This window comes from Nipponia nippon, unplaced genomic scaffold, assembly GCF_047370975.1.
Source record: "Nipponia nippon isolate SJK-2023a ecotype South Korea unplaced genomic scaffold, ASM4737097v1 scaffold_12, whole genome shotgun sequence".
Taxonomy (NCBI): domain Eukaryota; kingdom Metazoa; phylum Chordata; class Aves; order Pelecaniformes; family Threskiornithidae; genus Nipponia; species Nipponia nippon.
The window spans coordinates 123,988-147,299 of record NW_028262313.1 but is presented as its reverse complement, the minus strand read 5'-3'; the positions used below and the strand labels follow the sequence as shown (position 1 = coordinate 147,299).

The 23,312-nt window shown below is 68.5% G+C and overlaps 2 protein-coding genes and 1 long non-coding RNA gene across 5 annotated transcripts; 2 read left to right on the top strand and 1 right to left on the bottom strand.

Annotated features, from left to right (window-relative positions):
* Nucleotides 1–366: 366 nt before the first annotated feature.
* SHROOM4 (shroom family member 4) lies at nucleotides 367–12,957 on the bottom strand. 3 transcript variants are annotated; one of them, XM_087748981.1, is made up of 10 exons: nucleotides 12,779–12,957; nucleotides 9,159–9,310; nucleotides 7,848–7,979; nucleotides 5,322–7,311; nucleotides 5,031–5,092; nucleotides 4,013–4,612; nucleotides 3,332–3,754; nucleotides 3,063–3,249; nucleotides 2,132–2,404; nucleotides 367–2,053 (listed from the first exon to the last, which is right to left on the bottom strand). In XM_087748981.1, the coding sequence occupies exons 1-10, from the start codon at nucleotides 12,902–12,904 to the stop codon at nucleotides 1,784–1,786; spliced, it is 4,215 nt and encodes a 1,404-aa protein (XP_087605107.1). In that variant the 5' UTR covers nucleotides 12,905–12,957; the 3' UTR covers nucleotides 367–1,783. The 3 variants fall into 3 exon arrangements, with proteins under 3 accessions (XP_087605107.1, XP_087605108.1, XP_087605109.1); XM_087748982.1 differs by having other exon boundaries at nucleotides 5,322–7,269; XM_087748983.1 differs by lacking the exons at nucleotides 9,159–9,310; nucleotides 12,779–12,957 and adding an exon at nucleotides 8,666–9,121 and having other exon boundaries at nucleotides 5,322–7,295.
* A 3,209-nt stretch (nucleotides 12,958–16,166) lies between these two features.
* On the top strand, nucleotides 16,167–18,980 carry BMP15 (bone morphogenetic protein 15). The gene is made up of 2 exons (XM_009465001.2): nucleotides 16,167–16,790; nucleotides 17,329–18,980. The coding sequence occupies exons 1-2, from the start codon at nucleotides 16,469–16,471 to the stop codon at nucleotides 18,102–18,104; spliced, it is 1,098 nt and encodes a 365-aa protein (XP_009463276.1). The 5' UTR covers nucleotides 16,167–16,468; the 3' UTR covers nucleotides 18,105–18,980.
* A 2,092-nt stretch (nucleotides 18,981–21,072) lies between these two features.
* LOC148056614 (uncharacterized) lies at nucleotides 21,073–22,106 on the top strand. The gene is made up of 2 exons (XR_015702434.1): nucleotides 21,073–21,456; nucleotides 21,872–22,106. It is a non-coding gene; the product is annotated as an uncharacterized LOC148056614 (long non-coding RNA).
* The last annotated feature ends 1,206 nt before the right edge of the window (nucleotides 22,107–23,312 follow it).

Here is a 23,312-nt window from a genome sequence, read left to right as displayed (position 1 = left end):
CTGCCACCCCCACCGGGCCGCCCCCTCCCCGGTGCCACCCCAAACGTTCTGGCACCGATGCTGTGGCTGTGAGTGCCAGGTACAACGCTACAACCGTCACCCAAACGCTGTGCCCCCTCCATGTGCACCTGGGGAGGGGTGCAGGCACTGCCCCCTGCCCACCCAGTCTGGTGGCACTGGGTGCAGAGGACTCACCTGCCCACGGCTGCGCCCCAGGTGCCTGCAGTGCTATGGGGGCATTTGGGTCCCAAGAGCTTGCCAGGGCTTGGCTCACCCCAGCTGGAGCACTCCCCCCCCGGTGGGCACTCCCCAGTCCCGGTGCTGCTGGCTGGGGATGCAGGGACAAACCACACGAGACACAACTCGGAAAGTCGTGCAGCAGCTGCTGCACCTTTAGTGTGAGAGAGGCACAATGGCACACAGCAAGGCACAGGCACCGGCACCGGCACGCTCCCCCGGCACAGTGACCTGCTGAGGGCTGCTGGTCCCCCTGCAAGCAGCATGTCCCGCAGCTCCCAGTGGGTGCAGTCTTTGGTCCCAGCAGTGTCCCCGGGCAGGCACGGGGGGTGGCTGAGACGGGGGGCATGCAGGGGACCCCGCTCCTGCCAGGCACCGTCCCCAGGTAGGGCCAGGTAGGTGTGGGGTGTAGTGTTCAATGGGCTGGGGGGGGGGGGCAGCCACGCAGGGGGGCTGCGGGTGCCGAGCAGGCAGGCATGGGCGCTGCCTGCACCCTGGAGCTGGGCTGCCCAGCTGTGGCCACCCCCAAAAGGGGTGAGGCCCACCGTGCCTCCGCAAAACGCTTCCCCCCACACATGCCAAGCTGCTGCCAGTTGCATGAAACTCCTGTGCAAAATCAGCATCGAGGCACCTGCCTGTCCCGTGGGGACAGACAAACAGCAGCGAGGCGGTGGGGTGACCCAGGGTGAGGTCTAAGTGCTATTTGGGGCTGCTGCAGCACAGAGGAGGGGGACAGGTGCCCTGTTTCGTCCTTATCGTGTTTTTTTCCTCTATTAATCCCTCCTGGTGCGGGGGCAGAGACTGCGTGATGCCCATGCCCACAGCACTGGTGGCAGGGGGCACCTGCAGCCCCCGGTCTACTGCTCCCAGCACCCCATCCCCTGGCAGGGCACCATTGCAGGGGCACCCACCGAAGCGTTCCCTGGGAGAGGGGTGCACAGCACCCACCAGCACCCGCGTCGGGTCCCCACGGTGCCTCAGGGCAGCAGGGAACGGGTTAAGGACCTGCTGGCCAGGGCCATTGTTTTGGACACAATGGAGAGGAAGAGGATGCCGGGGGCGAAATTCCTCCGCTCCCACCGGACAGATGGACAGAGCTGGACAAACAGACACGGCGGAGGGCGAGGATGGTTTAACCCTTCCAGGCACTGTGTGGGGATGCCCTGGGGCAGCCGAAGGGGGTGTTTAAGGCACATGGTGCAGCACCAGCTGCGGGACAGGCACCGGTGCCCAGGACAAGGTGGAGGGACCCCCGCAGGCACAGAAAGACCTGGGGGAGAGCGGAGATGGCAGGATTCGTCCATCTGGTCCTGCTGGGCCACAGGGTGCTGGGTGGCCATAGGGCCCAGGGCAGCTCTGTGGCATGACCCCCACTGCCAGTGCCTATACTGGCACTCCTTCCCCTGCTCGGTAAACCAGAAAAATAAATAAAAGGCAGGGGGCTGCACAGACGGATGGATGCAGGGAGAGCCCCTGAGGGGCCAGATCTGCTTTGGCAGCAAGCTGGGGCCACAGCCAGGGTCCCGGGGAGAGGCTGGGCAGGGGGCTAGCAGCCCTTGGGGGCCTGGCCGAGGCTCTCACGCAGGCAGCGGAGCTGCTCCTGGCCCAGCTTGATCTTCTCCTCCAGCTCCCGCTGCTCAGCGATGAGGGCTGACTTCATCTTGACGAAGTGCTGGTAGTCCTGGAGGTGCTCAGCGGGCAGGTACCGCGCCACCATGGCGCCCACCGCCTCCTCCCGCCGCCCCACGTGCTCCTTCAGCTCCTTGGCATCCTCCAGCTGTGCTGCCAGCAGCCGCTGCTTCTCCCGCAGGGCCACCTGCGGGTGAGACGGGCAGCGTTGGTGGGGGGTCCCACGCCCCAACGCCGTGCAGGTGCCGCCGTGCCCCATGCCCACCTTGTCCTCGGCGGAGGCGTGTGGCCCCAGGCTGCCCAGGGCGGTCTCCACCCGGGCCAGGCGCCCCGAGAGGGAGAGCAGGAGGTTGACCACCTTGTCCAGGTCGCCCACGAAGAGGCGGTACTTGTCGAATTCCCCCGGCGTGCAGAGGGCTTGCAGGCGGGCAGCCACATCCTCGCCCAGCGCCCCATTGGCGCTGATGTCCTCCTGCAGCCCCCGCTGTGCCTCCCGCAGCACCGCCAGCTTGCGGCTCAGGCTCTCGATCAGCTGCAGCTGCCGGAGGGAAGGGGTCAGGGGCAACTGGGGCCACCCCCTGTTGGGACTGGAGGACTGGCACACGGGTGCAGGTGTGCCACGCTGCACTGGACTCCACAAACCATGAGCATCTTGCGATGTCCCAGGTTCCCATGAGCTACTGGCAATGCCCCCAGTCCCTGCAAGCATCTAGCAATGTCTCAAACCCCATGAGCATACGGCAATGCCTCCAGTTCCTGTGAGCACCCAGTGATGCCCCCAGTCCCCGCAAGCACCCAGCAATGCCCCCAGTACCCGAGAGCATCCAGCAATGTCCCAGTCCCTGCGAACACTGAGCAATGCCCCTGGTCCCTGCGAGCATCTGGTGACGCCCCTGCTCCCCATGAGCATCTGGTGACACTCCCAGGCCCCACAAGCACCTGACAACGCCCGTGGTCCTCGCAGACATCAGGCAATGTCCCAGCCCCTGTGAGCATCCAGCAATGCCCCTGGTCCCTGTGAGCACCCAGCGATGTCCCTGGTCCCCATGAGCATCCAGTGATGCCCCCAGTTCCCGCGAGCAACCAATGATGCCCCGGTCCCCATGAGCATCCAGCAATGCCCCTGGTCCCTGCCAGCACCTGGCAATGGCAGTGGGGAACCCTGAGGGCATCGTCCCCAGCAGTGCCTGCTTTACCTTCTTCTCCATCAGTTTGTGGTCCACCTCCTCCTCCTCGTCCTCCGAGCTTCCCTCCACCACCTCCGGCAGCTCCTTCACCTTGCTGAGCGGCTCAGCTTTGGCTGCTGCCGTGCCGTAATACGCCGGGTAGGAGGTAGAGCTGGCAGTACTACCGGGGGGCGGCGAGATGGGCTCAAAGCCCTGCCTGCAGAGACAGGGGCTCAGCGCCGGGGGTGGCGGGGTGCAGCCTGTCCTCGGCAGGGTGCCCGGTGCCACGCCAGCCCTACCTGTCCTGTGCCAGGGCCTCCAGCTGCCAGTCCTGCTGTAAACGCTCCCGCCAGGCCTGCCGCTCCCCTGCCACCAGCAGCTCACCCATCACCTCAGTGGCAGTGCCGAGGGGAGCCGACGGGGCCAGGATGCTGGCCAGGGAGTGGTCCCTGCCCGACACGTCCCACAGCAGCTCCTCTGAGTCCACGCGGCAGGGCTTGGGCCGGTCCCCCTGGCAGCTCACCTCCTCCGCTGCTCTGGGGCTGAGCTTGGGTGCCTCCGGGGTGGTGGGGCCGGGGCCACCATGTAGGGGGAGGGAGCACTCACCCACCCCACAGGGGCCGACCCAGCCCCGCTCCTGGTTCCGGCCGAGCCTTTGGGGCTGCTCCTCCATCTCCCAGGGGTGCTTTGCCTTTGGCCGCTCCTCCCCAGCGCCTGCCGCCCTGTCGACACCCACCCAGGGGCACCCATGTCAGCTTCCTTGCCCGCTCATGGGGGACTGGGACATGCAGGGCCAGGCCAACCCCAGGGAAAGAGGTCAGGGACACCCCCCACCCCGAGAAAACTCTGCAGCCCGCCCCAGGGGGTGGATTAGGATGCACCAATGCAGGGTTCAAAGGGCCACGTGGCCCCAAAAGCCACCCCATGCCCAGGCTGTGTCCACAGCCCCGCTCCCACCCCCACACCGCGATGGCACTTGCCTGCAAATCTCAGCATTGCCAACATCGGGCTCGGGCGTCCTGCGGAGCAATCCGGGGGGCTCAGGTCGGGGCCAGGCACCTGGCGGGGCAGGGGGGCGAGCGGCGTGCCCCCGGGACCGGCCCCCCTGCTCCCCGGTGAGGCTCTGCGACCGCTCGCGCACAGCCTCAGCAATGCTGCGGGTTGGCACTGGGGCAGTGGTGAAGGCAGAGCTGTGCCCAGAACCATCTGGCAGGCGCTGGGATGTCCGGCGCTGCCTGTACTTCTCCCAGTTGGGGGGAGGTGGGCGGGGAGGTGGGGGGCCCTTCTTTTTGGGGATGCCAGGGGGGTCCAGCTTGGCATGGAGAAGATCCCTCCGGTCGCAGCCCCGGGGGCTGGCAGGCTCCAGGTTGAGGTGGCTCTCAGAGAAGGCTCTGCCCCGCAGTGGGCGGTGCAGGGGGTCCGGGGGGCTCTCCGGGGAGCAGGCCAGGCGGTTGCCATCCCATGAGAGGTCGTGTGTGGATGTGGCCCGGTAGCAGGGCGGCCACTCCGGCTCGGCGGACTCAAAGCAGGGGCGGAAGGGGCCGAGCCTCGGGAAGCCCAGTTGGTAGTGAGAGAGCTCGCTGAGGAGAGAAGGGGGCATACATCCCCCCAGACGGTCACCCCCCCCCGGCAGCTCATGGCCACCCCTGCCTCAGTTTCCCCAGCTGGAGTCACCCAGACCTGCTGGCAGGGGAAGCCCACACTCTCCCAGTGCTCCTTGCGCTGGGCACAGCCCCTTGGAGATGCCCCCAGCCCCCTGGGGATGGGTAAGGAGGGACCCACCCCCCCACGGGCACCTCCCTGCATACCTGGGCCCTGCTTGCCCAAGGCAGCATGCACCCCGCTTCACAGGGCACAGGACGGCTGTGGCTGGGGTGTTAAGGGAAGTGCTTTGTACATCACCAACCAAAATCACAGCGGTCCCCACCGAGTGGCATGCACATCCCAGCACCCTGTTGGCACCACCACTGGCCCACGGGTCAACCAGCGCGGGCTCACCTGATGGACTGGCTAGCTTTCCTGGTTATTGCCGGCGGTTCCCACTCATCCAGAGGAAATTCCTGCACAGGGCAAGGAGAGGGAGTGTGAAAGCAGGGTCAGCATCCCCCTCCCCAGCACCCAGGCTCCCCAGCAAACCCCCACCCATCCATCCAGGCGCAGCAGGCATGCAGGAGGTCTGCAGGGCCCCCCGTGGGCACAGTACCCCCCACCCCAACCCAGGGTCATGCTCCAGGGGTGCAGGGTGGTGCCCGTGCTGCTCCCCAACACAGTCCCATGCGGCTCACTCACCGGGGCGAAAGCTCTCCGGGGGGGCCAGGCATCACTCTCCTCTCTCCCGGAGCGGGGGGCCGGGCAGCAGCAGTCGGGGCAGCGCGCCCAGGGCTGCGGGTGGCAACGGCAGGCATGGCCGCGGGGCAGCGGCGGGGGGCACGGGTCCCCCCCGCAGTAGCGGCAGGGCTCGGGGCGCAGGGGACCCCCGTAGGGGTAGGAGAGGCCCCGCAGGTACTCCAGCTCCACCGGCCTCCCCAGCGGCTTGTAGCAGGGGGGCTGCTCCCGGCAGCACTCGGCGTAAGGGCTGGCGGAGCCGGGGCGGCCGGGCGAGGGGGAGCCATAGGGCTGGTCCACGGGGAGGCGGTGGGCGTCCCGGCGCTCGGGGCCGGGGGGCTGGAAGGCACCAGCATCGCCCGCCGGGGGCTTGCCGTGCCGGGGCGGTGCCGGCCGGCTGCTCTCCTCGAAGAACCGGCGGCGGTCGGCGAAGGGCAGGAGGATGGCCTCGTCCCCGCCCTGCGGCGGCGAGCTGGGGGCCGCCGGCCCCCGGCCGTAGCCCTCCAGCTCGCCGGGGCTGGGCGAGCGCTGCCGCTGCAGCTTGCGCTCCGGGGACCAGCGCCAGCGGCCCCGGCCCGTCGGCACCGCCCGCTCAGGGGACGGGGGCCCTTTGGGGACCGGCAGCGGGTCAGGGGTGGGGATGCCCCGGTCCCCGGAGCGGCCGGGCTTCCTGCCCTCCTCGCTCGGCGCGGGGCTCAGCCGCTCGGCCGGGGCGCGGGGTCCCTCCGCCGGCACGTTGCCCTCGGGGGGCTCGTCCGCCTCCTCCACTGGCTCCTCGCCGGGCGGCGGGGCGCTGGGACCCCGGCTCTTCTGCAGCTGGGCCTTGCGCCGCTGGATCTCGTTGCGCAGGCTGGTGGCGAAGCGGTCGCTGCGGCGGCGCATCTGAGCGGAGCGGTGGGGAGGACCCCCAGCTCGCCGGCCCCCCGCCCGGCTCTCCTCCTCCGCCGGCCCCTCGGTGCTGTGCGCCAGGCTGGCCCCCCGCCCGTCCTGCCCGCAGGCTTGCTGCGGCTCGGGGCAGCAGCGGCAGGGTGGCAGGCGGCGGCACGGCTCCGGGCAGAGCAGGGGGTCCTGGGCAGCCCCCGCGGCCCCCGGCTGGCTGCCCTCGGGGTGCAGCGGGGAAAGGGTCCAGCGGTGCCCATCAGGGGCCGGCGAGGCTCGCCCACTGCTGGTGCCCACCTTGAGGGAGCGGAGCTGGGAGGCCAGCAGCTGCTCGGGAGCACTGTGGCGGTGTGGCACGTGGCCCTTGAGGGGGGAGAGCAACAGGTTGTCACCCGCCGCCGTGGCATCCGGCACTCGGTGCACGCTGCCATCCGGGTACAGCCGGTCGCCAGGCTCCACACTCTGCCCCAGGAGCGGCTCAGCCGGGCACCGGTCCGGGTGGGAGCTCAGCATGTAATACTGGTCAGCAGAGAAACGGTCCTTCGTGGGGTACGGCGCCAGCGTCCTCCCGCCCGCTGCCTCTGCCTCCCCATCCCGCTGGCAGAGGAAGGTGTCAGAGATCCACCGGCCCTTGGCATGCAGCATGTCTGCTGACACCGATGCCCGCCGCCTGTCCCCTCTGCCGGCTGGGGCTGCCCGCAGGCTGTCCCTCCTGACGGGGGGCTGGGGGGGCACGGGCGCCCGCCAGGCCTCGGGGTGCTGGCTGGGAGGCAGCTCAGCCCCCGTGGTCAGGTAGCGCCCGTCGGGCAGCTTGCAGGGGCCCTGGAGGCCGGAGTCGACGGAGGCAGCCTCCTCGGGGCGGAGGGAGAGGGCACAGTCAGAGGCGATGGAGCTGGCAGAGAAGGAGCTGTAGGCAGAGTCCCGCTTGCTGTGGTACATGCCCTGGTCAACGGGTGAGGGGTCCCCTTCATAGTACGCCTGGCTGGGCTGGTCCAGGCTCTCCATGCTCCCGATGGAGCTGCTCCGGTCGGTGCTGCAGTGCCGGGACAGCGGGTTCCACTGCAGGGACAGCTCGCTGCCGCCCGGCCCCACACCGGTGTTAGGGGCGCCTGCCGCCCCCCACCCAGCTCCCCGCCAGCCCCTCTGATGGGCACGAGATCCCGGGGAGCCAACACCCCGCCACCACATACACCCCCCCCCCAGGATAGGGGGGCACAGGCCGGTGCAGCCCCAACCTGCCCTTCACCCCCGGGTTTGGGGGCAGCACCAAAGCTGCCTTGATGCTGGCAGGGGGAGAGGGCAAGGGGACACAAGGCGTGCGTGGCTGCGGCCACTTGGGACCTGCCCGCTCTGGCGGGGGGGGCACTGGGACTCGGCAGCTCCTGGCCGGCTCTGGTGGAGCCACCGCCCCTTCCTGCCGGGAACCAGTGAGTAAACAGGCAGGGGAAAGGGCAGCGCGGCAGCAGGACACGGGGGGATGCCTGACAGCGGCATGGGGCAAGCAAGTGAGCACCCACTCTGCACCCCCACCCCGACCCAAGCGGGTGCCCCATCCACCCCTCCCCTTGCGCAGTCCCATGGGTGCCCCCGGGGGTGGGTCGGGGGTCTTACCTGACATCACACCCCGAGGGCCAGGAGAGGCTGAAGGCGTCAGCGGGGCAGTGCATGGTGGGGGCGTCGGGGCGGCTTTCGGCGAGCTTGGCCACGTGCCAGGAATGGGGCCGGAGGACGGGCACGCTCCTCCTGCCAAGAGCAACAGCAGGAGAGGACAAGAATGGGGAGGAAGCTGGGCTGAGGAACCGGGGCTGAAGTCACTTCCTACGGGGCTTCCTGTCCCCCCCAGGCCAGCGCCCGCCCGAGGGGGACAGCGGCAAGGAGGGTCCAGCCCTGCCAGCAGCCGGCGCTGGGCAGGGGGATCCCACAGTTCCCCCCCACTGCCGGGGCTCCCCTGCCTGCAGCGTCCCTGCTGCCAGCATCAACAGGGGACTGAGGACGTGGCCCCAGCGCAGTCCACAGGCAATGCCCTGGCAGGGCGAGGGTCCCTGCTGCAACTGGACCGGCTCCGTGGGCATGCCAAGGGACCCTGGGGCCACATCTATGTTTCTACCGCAAGCCTGACCTCCCCTTGTTCCTCGGTCCCTCAGCATCTGCAGCAAGCACCAGCCACATCACGTCCCCGGGGACAGGTCCTGTGCCAGGCCCCGTCCCACCCCCTGTGTCAGGCAGCCGTGGCGGTCTCCAGTCCCCCCCAACGCACGCAGGCAGTGATGTCCAGTGCCACCGCACAGACATGTGGGCAGATGCCACCTCCTGTTCCCCCCAAGTGCCCGGTGCTGCCCCAGCACCTGCTGGGTGGGCAGGGAGGGTGGCAGGGATGAGCTGCGGGGTCAACACAGGCGTCCCTCCCCCCCCAGAGCCCCCAAACTCACCATGGATAATGCTGAGCCCCGGCACAGCCCCGTGGCACCCCCTGCCCCGTGGGCAGTGCCCTGCGCCGCCCCAGCCCCTGGGTGCCGCTGGAGCTGGAGCCCAGTCGGGATGCAGCCAGGGAGTGGATGCGGGCTGGGGGGGAGGCACTGCACGGCCCTGCCTCTCCTTCCTTTCCCAGGCAGGCAGCAGGCAGGCAGGCAGGCAGGAAGGGAGGGAGAGGAGCGGCCACGCTCGAGGATACCGCCCAGCAAGGGGGTGGTGAGCCCGCCGAACTGCCCTGGCTCTGCTGGCGGCACCCGGGGCTGGGGAACCCCCACCCACCATGGGGTGCTGGCAGCCATGGTGGGGCTGCCCCCCATCCCATCCCAGCATGGGGCACCTCCAAGCTGGAGACAGGGGCACCGCCAGGCTCCCGCCAGTCCCCCAGGCAGGCGATGCCCCCCGTCCTCAGCACTACCGCCACCCCGTGCCCCCACCCGCAGCGCTGCCAACCTGCGGACGATCATCTTCAGGGTGCGGTAGGAGCCCTTGATGAGGATCAGGGCCTCCTGGCGCGACCCGTACAGCGGCGTCCCGCTGATGTTCACCAGCTCGTCGCCCGGCTGCAGCTGGCGGGACAGCGCAGCCTTGCCCCCGTCCTCCACCTGGGTGACAGAGAGGGGCGTCAGGGGGGGCACAGCCCCCCAGAACACCCCACAGGGTGTGCCGCTGCTGCCAGGGGAGAAAGAGGCTTCAGAAAGGGGGTGTCTGTGCCCCAGGCACTGTGGAGGGATCTGCAGTGCCGGGCTCTCCCCCTGCCCCAGTCACATGAATTTCTGAGCAAGGAAAGGGCATCGAGGAGGGGGGGAGAAGAAAAATGTCCCGTCCCAGCAGATTCCCCCGCGGGCGCGGGCAGCACAAGGGCCCTTTGTCCGGCACGGATGCCAGCCCCCTGCCGCTGCTCCCAGCCCCACGTCGGCCCTGTCCGGGCACCCGTGGTTATTTCGATGCCTGAAGGATTCCATCATGCCGTGTGCGACCAGGGGAACCAACCGCAGGGGAAGCGCCGAGCTATGCCTGGCACATGCCTACCCTATCCTGACATCCACGGCCGAACTGAGCCTGAGCCTGGTACCCCCTAACACCATGGCTTGGAGGACACAGGGCCACGGTGCTGCCAGCACAGAGGGGCCCCAGCCCATCCCCTCTGCCCCAGCAGGTAGGTGCAGCGCAGGCAGCCCTGGGATGGACAGTGCCCAGCCGGGGCAGGCAGAGCGCCTGGTGCTGGCACTCATTTCTGCTCACCCTGCTGCTCCCAATGGCCAGGGATCGCCATGCCCAGCCCTTCACACTGCTGGGCTGGCAAGCGAGCCCAGCTGCTGGGCCGCATGGCGGCAGTGGCACCGGGCAGGCAGGTGCATGGGGCAGGACCTGGGGTGCCCTGTGCCCCCATGCCTGGCATGGATGTGGAGCCTGACCTGGCTGGATCCTACAGCTGCCCGCAGGATGATGGGCAGAGCTGGCCTGGCTCCATGCTGGGACTCCTGCGCCCACCCTGCCCATGGGCTCCTCATCCTGCCCTGCCGCTCCCGGCCCGGCAGAGAAACGAGCTCTGCCCGCAGCGCTGTCTCCGTAGCCCAGCCTGGGCGGCAGCCAGGCCCCAGTGCCGGGGGGCACCCGTGGCTCCCCAGCAGGCTGGCCACCGTGCACGTGCCCTTGGGCGCCCCTTCCCAGCCGTGGTCAGGGCAGGTCTCAGGGAGCACCCCCCTGCCCGTGGGAGACATGGCACCTGGGGAGCCAGACAGGGGCAGCCAGGCCTCCTGCCCACCCCGGCACTGCCCCATGGCTCTGCCTGGCACAGCTGTGCCCAGCACCCCACAGCTCTCCCATTTTTTCAGGGACCTGGGGATTGCAATGCCATGCCAAAGCTGGGCACAGCTGCCCTCCCATCCAGGAGTCGGCGGTGGGGCTGCCTTCCTGGCATGGGGCCCCAGCTGCCTGCAAGGGCTCCCAGTCCCACCATGCACTCACTGGAGCACCCAGGTTTAACCCCTGCCATGCTGCTGCCCACCACGGGCAGCTCCAGCAGAGAAGGCAGGCAGGGCAGGCTGCACCTTCACCCCAGTCCTCTGCCCAGCCACGTGCCCACCCTGTCCTGCCGCAGCCACAGGGCTGAGTCAGTGGTGACGGGTCCCATCGCCCCCCCCTCCCGGTGCAGGACACCACTGGGGCTGCACCCGCGTCTGGGCCACCATGTGTGCCAGGACAGACACGGCTCAGCCCTGGCATCGCTCACCAGGAGCTAAATCTGGCACAAACTGCCCCTTGTTCTGCCTTCGCCACCAGTGAACTCAGCGCTGGCAGCCAAACCCTGCTGCCTGCTGTCCTGCCTGGCCAGGCCAGTCCCAGGCACTTCCCTGACACCACCCCTGGTGTTCACTCTGGGCCCTAATGGTGGGCACCAACTGGCTCACAGGAATACCTGCCTGCCCCAGGAGAGACTCATCTTAGGAGTCACAGCCACAGGAGTGCCTGAGCTGACCTCCCTTCTTGCCCCTGACGCTCCCAGGGGCCCTGTGCCGGGGGGCACTCAGCAGCCCACAGAGCCCACACCAGCCCCACCGTGGGACTCTGTCACAGGAAGAGATCTCACCCGGACCGGGCTCAGAGGCCAAACTGTCTCACTGAGTGCCGGGACCCCCTTCCCCTTTCCGGCGCGGGGCCTGGGGCCCCCCAAACCACAGGAGGGGTCTGCCCCCTCCCCGCACAGGCCGGCACGCACACACCTCGGCCAGCCGCGGCGGAGCGGGCGCCCCGGGGGACCCTCCCCTGAATGCACAGAGCGCTGGAACAAGCCCCCTTTGTCTGCAGAGCACACGCGGCAGCAGCGGCCCAGCCGGGGGAGCGCGGGGGCCGGCACCCCCGGCCCGCAAGGACCCCCCCCCATTCTGAGCAGCGGTGGGGAACGTCCCCCGGCCCCCCTGTTCCCCCCTCCAGCAGCCGGCGGACCCGTCGGGACCCACAGCCCCGAGGCCCGGCAGCCCGGCAGCGAGTCGGGGGGCGGGCAGCGGCCCCCCCGGCCCCCAGCAGGGCCCCAGCTCCCGCCCGCCGGCGGTGCCACCCCAGGGCGCAGAGCAGGGACCGGAGCCACTTTTCCAGCTCCCCCAGCCAGACCATGCTGCCCGCGTCCCGGCGCAGGGCGGGGAGGGCCCGGGGGGGCAGCCAGCCCGGCTCGGGGCGGGGAGGCAGCCCCGGGGCCGCGGCGCAGCCCGGCCCGCCAGCACCCCGGCCCGGCAGGACGGTGGCACCGGGCGGGCGGGCAGCCAAACCGCCCGGTGACAGGGGCTTGGCCGGGCTCCGCGGGGGGACGGGGTGCTGGGGCACCCCCGGCTGCTGCCCGGTTCCCAGCGGGTCTCCCGGGGGGCGATGCCCCGGCGAGGCCACGGGAGTCGGTGACCCGCTGCGCGGCGGGACGTCGCGGCCGTGGGGCCCCACCCTCGCTCTCCCCGCTCCCGGCCGCGGAAGGGACCCGGGCGGCCGGGTCCTGCGCCTCCGCCGCTCGGCACCGCACCCGACACCAGCCCCTGCCCCGGGCGCGGCCCTGCCCAAGCGTTTCGGGGTGCCGGGACGGGGCGGGGCGGACTCCGGTGCCCCCCACCGCGGCCCCCAGCGTCCCCGCAGAGCCCGATCCCGGGGGTGCCCATGGGCGCGGCACCCACGGGTGGGTACACGAAGAGGGGCTGCCCCCCCCGCCGGCCGCGCCCCGCGGGACGGGGACGGGGGGGCGCGGGGGCCGCCCCCGCCGCCAGCCCAACGGATGTGCCGGAGGAATTTCTTCCTGCCGCCGGGCCTGGGCTGTCCCTCCGCCCCCTCGGCCCCCACGGTCCCCGCTCCCACTCTCCCCCGCGGCTCGGGGTGGCGGGTCGCGGGGGGACGTGGGTGCGGGTCACGGCCACGGCCACGGCCCCGTCCCGCCGCGCCGGGACACGCGACCTCACGGCCGGGGCTCCCCGCGCCCCCGGCGCCGCCGCGCACCGGGCGTCCGCCGCCCTCCCGCGCCCCGCCACGGGTCGGAGGCTCCTCGCGGGGGGATGCCGCGGAGCCCACGCGGGACCGCGTCCGGCGGCGCCTACCTTGGAGACGATGAGGGGCTCGCCGTGCTCCAGCCCGCCGCGCAGCGTGAAGCCCCAGGGCGCGCCCCCCTGCAGCTGCACATGCATGTACTGGGGGGCGCCGGGCCGGCCCTCGGCCCGCTCCATGGCCGCTACCGCCCCATCCCGGCCCGGCCGCACCGCACCGCGGAGGAAATGACACCCCCGCCCGCCCGCCCTGAGCGGCGCGGAGCCGAGCCGAGCGGCGGGGCGGGGCCGGGCCGGCACCGGGGCTGCTCCGCCGCCGCCAATGAGGCGCGGGGGGACGGCGGCGATCGGCTCCGTGCGGCGCGGCTCGGCTCGGCTCAGCACGGCATGGCACGGCTCGGCATGGCACAGCTCAGCTTGGCTCGGCTAGGCACAGCACGGCACAGCACGGCTCGGCTCAGCACGGCATAGCACGGCATGGCACGGCACAGCTCAGCTTGGCTCGGCTCGGCACGGCATGGCTCGGCTCGGTATGGCACAGCTAGGCACAGCATGGCACAGCTCAGTTTGGCATGGCTCAGCTTGACTCCACTAGGCACAGCACAGCTCAGCTTGGCATGACACAACTCAGCATAGGATGGCATGGCTCAGCTCAACTAGGCACAGCACAGCATGGCACGGCTCAGCACAGCACAGCATGGCATGGTTCAGCACAGCATGGCACAGCTTGGCTTGGCACAGCTCGGCTCAGCCCAGTTCAGCACAGCCACGGCACAGCTCAGCTCGGCACGCCTCAGCTCAGCACAGCATGGCACGGCACAGCACAGCTCATGGCACAGCTTGGCACGGCTCAGCACACAATGGCACAGCACCATGCTACGCGGCTCGGCTTGGCACAGCACAGCTCAGCCCAGGGACCTGCACTGAGCTCCTTGGCTCAGCCTGGCACTGCCCAGCCAGCATCATTCAACTCAGTCTAGCTCAGCCCAGCATGGCACGACATGGAGGGCTGGCACAGTTCAGTTCAGCATGGCACAGCACAGCTCAGCCCAGCACAATTTGGCTCAGCTCAGCATGGGATGGCAAGGGGGCCAGCATGGGTTGGCTGACCCAGCATGGCTCGGCCCGGCATGGTTCGGTGCAGCTCAGCTGGGTTGGCACATTCTGGCTTGTCTCAGCTCAGCATCGCACAACACAGGGCTGGCACGGTTCAGTTCGGTACAGCGTGGCATGGCCAGGGGCCTGACCTGGTTTGGCTCTACTTGGCCTGGTGCAGTTTCGTTCAGTGCAGTTCAACTCGGGTTGACTTGGACAAGCAGGGCTGGCACAGTTCAGTTCAGCACAGCATGGCCTGGTGTGGCTTAGCTTGGCCTGGCATGGTTCAGCACAGCACGACCCAGTTTGGCCAAGCACAGTATGGTACCTCCAGGCACCAGCACCATTAGGGCCAGCTCGGCACAGCTCAGCCTGGCATGGCATGGCTCAGCTTGGCACAGCTCAACGTAGCACGGCAGCGTGGTGTGGTCAGCAGTTTGGCAGCGCTCACGCAGGTGCGAGGGGATGCCTGCTCGGGTGGCAGTGGGGTGACGCAGCACCCACCACAGCTCCCCGGGGCAGAAGGCTCCCCGCGGCACCCCGCCCCGGCAATCACGCTGGCGCCCTGAGCCCCACTGCCTGCAGGCGAGCACGCGCTGCCGGCTCCTGTCTGGCCATTCCAGCCCCCACCCTGTCCTGCCGGGACTGCGTGCATGGCAGTACGGCTGTGCTGCACCTCTGCCTTTCCCCCACCAAGTCCAGGAGGGGCTGCTGTGCCCGTTTGGGGAAACTGAGGCAGGGGAAGGAGGTGGCGGGCAGCAGCTGGGGGCAGTGGGAGTGGATCGGCGCTGGCTCCCGGGGGAGCCCGGGAGTCCCGCTCCTCCCCTTCCCGCCCGGGGCCCCGGCTCTTACTCATCTCCTTCCCAGACAGCACAGCCAGCCCGGAAAGCTCTGCCCTGCCAGCAACGCCCGCGGCCCGGGGCTGCCTGCAGGCTGGGCGGGCGCAGCGCTGCGGCCCGGGAGGGTGGGCTTGCTGTGCCGGGCTGGCAAGCTACCCCAGGGTTGCTCAGCCCCGGCGCAGGAAGGGTCCCTCGAGTTTTTCTTGGCAGCCATTGTCCAGGCATTGTCTTGCCTGCTTTGAACCCTGCCTGCAGCCTGCCCAGCCCGGCTGCAGGCAGCCCAGTACATGTGCCCTGTCCTTGCGCCAGGGGGTCCCGGGGCACAGGGATGGGGTGGTCCCCAGGCTGTTTGCGGTGCTGGAGTCCACCTAGCATCAATGCACGGCCCCCCTCTCACGGCCTCGACATGTCCACCCCTGGCCCGACTCTCTTGCTCTCCCCCCCGTGGCCTTGCCGCCCGCCTTGCCTTGCCCCCTACTCATGGCTGGCTCCTGCCATGCCCGGACTTTTCCCAGCCTCCACTGAGCTTGGCTGCCCCCGTGCCCTTTCCCAAATGAGTAACCAGGGCTGCCCAGCCAGGCATGAGGGCTCTGCACCCTGGCTTGTCACGTGGCCCCACACCCCATTAACCACCGCATCCCCCCCCGCCCCAGCACCACCCCACATGGCCCTTACCGGCTGGCACCAGGGAGGGTGGGCAGCACCCAGGGCAAGGCAGGCACCAACACACCCCCCAGCTCCCCCCATGTTCCTATGCCTGCACCAGTGGTTCCTAACCAGAGTGTCCACCCCCCCCGGCCCTCTCCATCCCGGCAGGAGAGCAGCGGTGTCCTATGGGGCTGGGCACTGCGCCAGGCGCTCTGCCAGGGGCATGGGCCACGGCTGCCCGCACCCCGTTCTGTGGGTCACCCACGGAGCCTGCCTCGGGCAAGCACCACAGAGCGGCACTGGGGCTGGCGGGCAATGTCCCCTGTAAGGGCAACGCCTCGAATGACCCGTGCCAGTGAGAAGGTGGGCATCACCCTTGCAACCCCTCAGCCCTGGGCAGGTGCTGGCAGAAAGACCTTGGAGCCGGGACGGCCAAGCCTGGTGAAGCTGCAGGCATGGTGATGCCTGCAGCGTGGCTACCACTGGCTGACCCGGCCACAGTCAGCGCTGCTGGGGCCGGTCTGGGAGCTGACCCCCAGGCTCTGTGCCTGCTCTGGGCAGCAACGGGCACAAGGGTCCTGAGCCCGCTGCCAGAGTGTCAGCACAGGGTGGGGGGGAGTTGAAGGGGCTCCAGCAGACCACACCGCCGGGCTCCAGCCCCCCTCCTCTGGGACCCAGGGAGCTCCTGGCCCTTTAAACCCTGATTGGGGCCATGCCTTTAAAATGGGCCCCGGGGCGGGCACCTCTTACCCTGCAGGAGGAGGCTGGCCAGGAGCAGGTGGGCTGAGTGAGCTGGTCCTTCCCACCCACCCCACTTCACGCCCCCCCCCCCCTCCACCCCACTCCCCCACCCCGGCACTTTTACAGCCCCTGTAGCCAGGCTCCTGGCTGGCTGGCTTTGCCCCTGGTCTGGGTTTTAGTCTGGAATTTGCACCCCTTTTTGCATACAGAGCCCCCCCCACCTTTCTGTTCCTGTGCCAAGCTGAAGCAGCTGGCATGGTTGTCCTGGCTTGATAGCAGCTGGCAGCACCCTGGGGTCTCCTTTTGCTGGTGTGTACAACCAGCTCTGCCTCTCTGGGGGAAGCATGACTGCAGGCTTCCCCTAATCCTGCTGCAGGCCAGCCCCACCTTGCCCCGCTCACCCACCACCCTCACACCTATCATGGCTTTGCTCCGTCCCTTCACCAGCCTCCTCCTCCTCCTCATTGCTGTGCCCCTTTCCCGGGCTGCAAACCGGTCCCTGCTGCCCCCTGGCTCCCTGCCCGCTGTCCCCCCCCTGCCCCTCCTGCAGGCCCTGCAAGTTCGGGCACCAGGCAGCCGGGGCTGGCGAGCAGGGACAGCAAGCGGGCAGCCCCTGCGCTACATGCTGAACCTGTACCGGCGTGCCGCTGATCGCGAAGGGCGGCCCCGCCACGGCCACAGCCTGGGCACCAACACCATCCGCTTGGTCCGGGCCAGTTCCCATGGGGGTCAGCCCTGGGCAGGTAAGGAGCAGGAGGGCACCAGGGGCAGTGCAGGGGCTTAGCAGAGCTGGCGGGGCGGGCTTGAGCCCTGGGGGGGTCTCTGCCTGCCTCCCTCCCCCTCTTTGCAGTGTCCTGGCCAGGGCTGGTGCGTCCTGTGCCCTGCAGGGCTGCCCTTGGCCATGGGGTACCCCTTGGCACGGGGCCTAGGCTCTCCCTGCCCCAGGGGTGAGATGGGCAAGGGCACCGCTGGCCCTGCGTGCCCTTCTCCCCTTCCCATCCTGCCCGATGCTGTGCCAGGCCAGTGGTGTTGGTGCAGATGATAGGAATTGTCCCAGCCGCTCTTTGCCCTTCACCCACGGGCAAGCTGCGGCACACAGCTGCTGTTTGCTGAGGCTCCTGCTTTGTGCCGGGACACCTGGCTGTTGCGGGCTTTAAGGGCGGTGATGCCACGGGCTCCACCGCGCCATGCAGGGCTGTGGCAGCACCCTGGGAGAAGGCTATGCTGGCATGGTGCCTGCTGTGCCATACCAGGGGGACGCTGACCACTGCTTCCCTGCAGGTCGCTGGTACGTGCAGCCCCTCACCTACCACCTGGAGGGCCAGCCTGAGGCCGAGCACCTCCTCCGAGCCACTGTGGTCTACCTGCCCAGCCTGCTGCTGGCCCGTGGACGCCTCCTCTGTGCCCTGGAGCTGGCGGCCACCGGCGAGGCACCCAGGGTGCTGCTCAGCCCTGCCACCCGACCCCATCACGGCTGGGCTGAAGCAGACGTCACCCCTTACCTGGTGCCAGGGAACAGCAGAGCAGGAAGCCTGGCGCTGCAGCACATCTGTGTGTATGCCAGCCGGGCGGGGGGCCGTGATCCCCCAGAGGCCCCTAGCCACCCTTTCCTCCTCCTCTACCTCAACGACACCCAGGCTGGGCTGGCACCTCCGGTGACAGAGCCCCGCCGGCACCGTCGTGACACGGGGACGCTGGCCCACGACCTGCGCAGTTACCTGCGGGAGCAGGGAGGGGAGAAGAGTGACTGCTCCCTGCGCCCCTTCCCTGTCAGCTTTGCCCAGCTGGGCTGGGACCACTGGATCATCGCTCCCCACCGCTACAACCCGCGCTACTGCAAGGGTGCCTGTCCCCGCCTGCTCCGCTACGACTACCACGCACCCAACCACGCTGTGGTGCAGAGCTTCGTCCATCAGCTGGTGGATGCCAACGTGCCCCGGCCCTCCTGCGTCCCCTACCGCTACAGCCCCATCAGCGTCCTCATGATCGAGCGGGACGGTGGCATCCTCTACAAGGAGTATGAGAACATGATCGCAGAGTCCTGCACCTGCCGGTAACGCCTGCTGCCCTGGCACATCACCCCCAGGCTCTGCCTGTCCCTGCCGGATCCGGACTTTAGGGTTTGTCTTGCTCTGCCTGGGGTGGGTTCATACCTCCCCACCCCACCCCACCCCCCCGTGCGGCACTGCTCTGTGGGAAGGTTTTACAATGGCAGTTTTATGTAAATTGTAGGTTTTTAAAGGCAGGAGCCTGTGCTGGAGCGGTTGGCCCATGGCATCTGTCCTTTCTGCAGCCCCACGGCCACTGCCTGTTTTTGGGGGGCAGGAGGCCTTGGCCCGATGCTCCCAGAGAAGAGCTGGGTCCCTGAACTGGAGCACGAAGCTCTTAGGAGGTGGCTGAGGGGTCTCCTGGTGGAGCCAGGGCAGGGAGGGCAAGCGGTCCAGGTGTCCCTGAGCTTGGCACCAAGCTGGTGCCGTCAGTATCCGGTGCAACCCTGCCTGTGGGATTCCTTCCCAGCTCACATGCGCCCCATCCTGTCTAGTCCCAGCTGCGGCGGCATCTCACTGGGCTGGGAATTGGGCTGGGGGGGGGAAGCCCCTCTCCTCCCCTGCAGTTCTGCTCTGGGGGGCTGTGAAAACTGGAGGGACCTGAGCTGCCAGCTCTGTTCCCAGTGCTGGGGCCAGGCAGCTGCCTATGCTGGGCTCTGCCCGCTGCTTCCTCTGCCACCCCTGTCCTTCACCTATTTGGCTTGCCCTCTAGCAGGGCTTGGGTCTCGCCCTGTCCCAGGGGTTGGCCCCCCGTCGTGGTGTCCCTCTGCCTTCTCGCACCCTTGCTGTCCCACGGGGCTTGGGCTCTGCTGGGCACCTGGCCTGCCCTTGTTCCCAAAGGGGTTGGTCCTGCTCCCAGCACCCCTGCTGCCTGGCTTTCCTCTATTTATTGCTGACTGTGTAAATAAATAAATTGATGGATTTTGCTAAAGACCATCTTGGCCTGTTCTTGCTCTGTCCCTGGGGTGCAGCGGGTGCCCCCCAGGACAGGCTGATGTAGACTGTGTCACGGTGCAGCCATTCTTGTGCTTGCACCAAAGGGGGTGGATGCTGCTCCCTGTTGTGTGCAGGGGGTAAATCCCAGCTGGTTCAAGCAGGAGCTGGGAGAAGAGGCTCCCCTGGGGAAGGGGGGATGAGATGCAGCTGCCTTGGTGGGGCTGGGGACAAGAGATGCCCTACATCCCCCTATATGGGGCAGCTCCCATAGGACCATGGGGGGCCAATGAGCTGGATCTCTCTGGGCTGTCTGCCACTGTGGCCAAGGCATTTGGCTGCCAGGGTTATTTTGGGAAGGTGTCTGCAGGCAAACCTGCCTGTTCCTGGGCTCAGTGCCCTGTGTTTGCAACGCTGGGGCAAAGTTCCCCTTCTTCGAGCAGCGAGTCATGGGTAGCAGCTGTAATCCTTGTCCCCAGTGCTCGGTGGCACTACTACCTGCCAGCTGGGTACTGTCACTGCCCCTGCATCCTCAGCTCATAGCTCTTCCCAGGATGTCATCTCTCACTTGGCCTCCAGCCCCATCTGTTGTTGCTGGTCCAAGCTCCATGGGGATGTTTCAGCACTTCTTCCCTCCTGTGGGCGTTTGCTGTGGGGCAGAGTGCTGACAGCCCTCATCCCTCCCCTACCCACCAGCCCAAGGTTTCTCCCCCATCCTGTCAGAGTGAGAAGCTTCAGAGCTCCAGGCTCCTCTCCTGCCCCTTGTCCCCAGTTGGCCGCATCCTGGCCACCTCCAGCCAGGAGGCTGTGGGGAGGGAACGTCTTTTGCTTTTCTGGAAGCTCACAGACCTGACCCCGGGGGAAGATTTTTCCTTGTCAATCATTAAGCGTGTGGTGTTGACTCATCCAGGCAAGTGATGATGAAAGGCATGGGAGCTGGGCACGCTCCCGGCCCTGGGCACCACTGGATGCCAATGCCCAGTGCTGCCCCTGGCAGGAACCTGCACCCTGGCCTGGTGCGGGTACCTCTCGGACCTGCTGGGTGCCCAGAGATGGACGGGCACTGGGGTTTGTCTGTCCCAGCCCTGTGTCTTTGTACGTACCGCGCCAGTGGGCTCTTGTGCTCATTAGGCTAGACCCCTTCCTGGGGTACCCCTAGGCACCAAGGGGCTGCCCCAGCAGCGTGATCTCCTCTGCACTGGTGCAGAGTAGGTGCTGCCAAAGGGACAGAGGAGTAGCAATTCAGGGAAAGAGCTGCTGTCCCTGGCTGACCCCGCCACCGTGCCTGCGTCAGCGCCGGGGCTGCCAGGGCAGAGCTGGGTGGAGGGTGCAGCGCCCCTGGCCCAGTGCCCTGGTGCACCTCAGGGGGGTGGCTCTTCCTGCAGGTCCCACAGTCGTGTGAACCCCTCAGGCACAGCCTGGCACCCTATCAGTGCCAGCCCCGCGGGGAGCACCAGGAGCCTCGGTTTTGGGGACGTGCCCGCACTCTGGCAGGGGTCTTGCCTGGGGGGCTGCTGCCCGTGCTGGGGGCTGCATCAGTCCCCCGCTCTCCCCCAGGCTAGCCAGCGCATCTCTGCCCCCTCCTGCCCTGCTCCCAGCCCCTTCTCCTGCCCCAAACCCCATGCTGGAGCTTTGCTCTGTCTCTACCGGGTCCCCATTCACTACTCTTCCTGCTGCCCGTCCCAAGCGGGCACTGCCACCTCGCACACCCCATCCTCTGGGGTGACACCAGGCAGGGAGGAGATGACCTGCCCCACATGCCCTAGCAGCATTGGGGCAAATCTGGGCTGGGCACAGCACGGGGGCACTGGGTGTGGAGCTCACCCAGCGATGGCGCACAGCTGCCCCCCAGGCACCTGCCAGGGACTGTAGCTGGCGGCAGACGGTGATGCCCACGCACTGGGTGCCCCGTGGATGCCCCGCAGAGGCACTGGCAGTCCCCAGCTGGGGTGGGGGTGGGGGTGACGAGGGGCTGTCCCGCCGCCCGGGGCCACTCAAATATTTGTGCAGGGCCATGACCGGGGAGGAGCAGTGCCCAGCGGAGGCACCGGACGGCTGGAGTCAGCAGCACCATGGCAGCCTCAGCCCCCGTCGCGCCAGGCACCAGCCAAGGTGGCAGGGCCAGTGGGGCCATCCCTGCCCCCCTGGGCACCGCCACCAGCCTGGCGCTGCTCCTCTCCCTCCTCTTGCTTCTCCCCGGCTCTCTCCAGGTGGGTCCGGGCATGGGGGGCAGGCGCCAGGGGCCAGGGGGCTTGGCACCCCCCTCCCCACCCCATCCACCCCTTTGGGTGCTGCAGGAGCCCCGGGGGACAGGGGGGCATGCGGCCCCCCGGCTGCCCCGCATGACACCCTTCTGGAGGATGGTGGGCAGCAGACCCCTGGGTGCCCACTGCCGGCACGGCCTCGAGTGCGTCACCAGGGCCTGCAGGTGAGCAGGGACCCCTGCCCGTCCCCTGCATCACCCCCTTCCCAGCCTAGCCCGCATCCCTGGGACCCTGGACATATCTCCATTCCCACAGTGTCTCCAGCCCTGGGACCCCCCCATGTACCCCAATGTCCCCAGCTGTGGGGCCCCACACCAACCCCACCAGCCTCCTCAGCTTTGGGAGTTCCCCACCCTGGGACTTCCCACCCCTACGCCACTCCCCGCTGCCCTCGGCTCAGGGACCTCTCGTGCACCCCAGTCCCGGTGTCCCCCAGTCCCAGTGCCCCCAGCCTAGGCACCCTGCTGTGGCTGAGCCCCAGCAGAGCCCAGCTTTGCCCCCATCCCGAGTGCCCCCAGCCTGGGGATGCCCCCTCTCCAGGGACCCTGGCACAGCGCTCATGGCTGCTCTGCCCCACAGGGCTGGGCGCTGTGCCCCACCACAGTACGAGTGCTGACAGCCACCGGCAACCCCAGGGAAGCCCACCCTGCACTGGGACCACCAGAGACCGGGGTGCACTGTGCGCTCACCGCCAAGACAGGACTCCTTGGCAGCCAAAATCCAGGGCAGGATTGTGCCCCTGAGCCCCCCGGGGCAACCCATGGCTCAGCTGCTCTGGATGCTCTGTTCAGGCAATAAACCCGCTGCCCCCCTGCCCGCGTCCAGCAGTGTCCTGCCCCCGCCTGCCTGTGCAAAGACAGGTTACACGGGTGCCAGGGCCACATGCGCCCCAGGGCGGCACAGGGTGGCATGTGGCACCCGCGGGCTCCTGCCTCTCGCCGGGTGGGTGCTGAGTCCACCACAGCACCCGCTTGGCCCACACCTGCCCAAACGGGTCCCTGGGGCGAGGGGTGCTGGGGTCCCCAGGAGCCCACCGCACCTGCATGCTGCCAGTGCGCCTGTGCGTGCACGAGCATTTGTGCGTGTGCACAGGTCTGCCTGCACCTATGCATGTGGGTGTATATATACGCCTGTGCCTGTGTGTGTGTGTACGTGTGTGTGCATGCATGCATGACTATGTATGTGCACAGGAAGTATACGTGTGTGCTTGTGTGTATGTATGTTTATGCATCTATGCACAGATGTGCGTATGTGGGTATGTATATGTGTGCACACATGTGGATGTACCCAGGTGTGCGTGTATCCCTGTCTCTGCATGTGCATACGTGCGTGTGCCTGTATGTGCCATGTGTCTGTGTGCTGCGTACGCATGGAAGTGCAAGAGTACGTATGCACAGGTGTGCGCACACGCGTGTGTGTCTGCCTGTGCACGTGTGCCCCTGCAGGCAGGTGTGTGCATGCGTGCATACCTGTGTGTGTGCGTGTGCACAGGTCTGCCTGCACCTATACGTGTGGGTGTATATATATGCCTGCGCCTCTGTGTGCGTGTCCGTGCCTCTGCACGTGTATGACCACACCTATGCACATGTCCATGTCTCTGTCCATACGCATGTCTGTGTGTCTGTCCATGCACCCACACCGGCATGCGTGTCCATGTGTCCGTCTGTACAATCCCACACCGGTGTGTGTGTCCGTGTGTCCGCCCATAGGCGCGCACCGGTACGTCTGTCCGTCTGTCCGCCCATAGGCGCGCACCGGTACGTCTGTCCGCCCGCAGCGCTGCGTGACCTCCGCCCGGCAGGGGGCGCCGCCCGCCGCCCCCGCCCCGCCGGCCCGCGGGGGGGCGCGGGTCCTGCCCGCTCGGTAGTGAGCGCCCGGCGGGTCGGGGCCGCCGCCGGCGGCGGGGAGCGCGGGAAGCGCGGGCGAGGAGGCCGCTGCGGAGGCCACTGCGGAGCTGCCGCGGTGCTCGGGGCAGCGCTGCGGGCGGCAGCGAGCGGGCGGCGCCGCGGGGCGGGGCGGG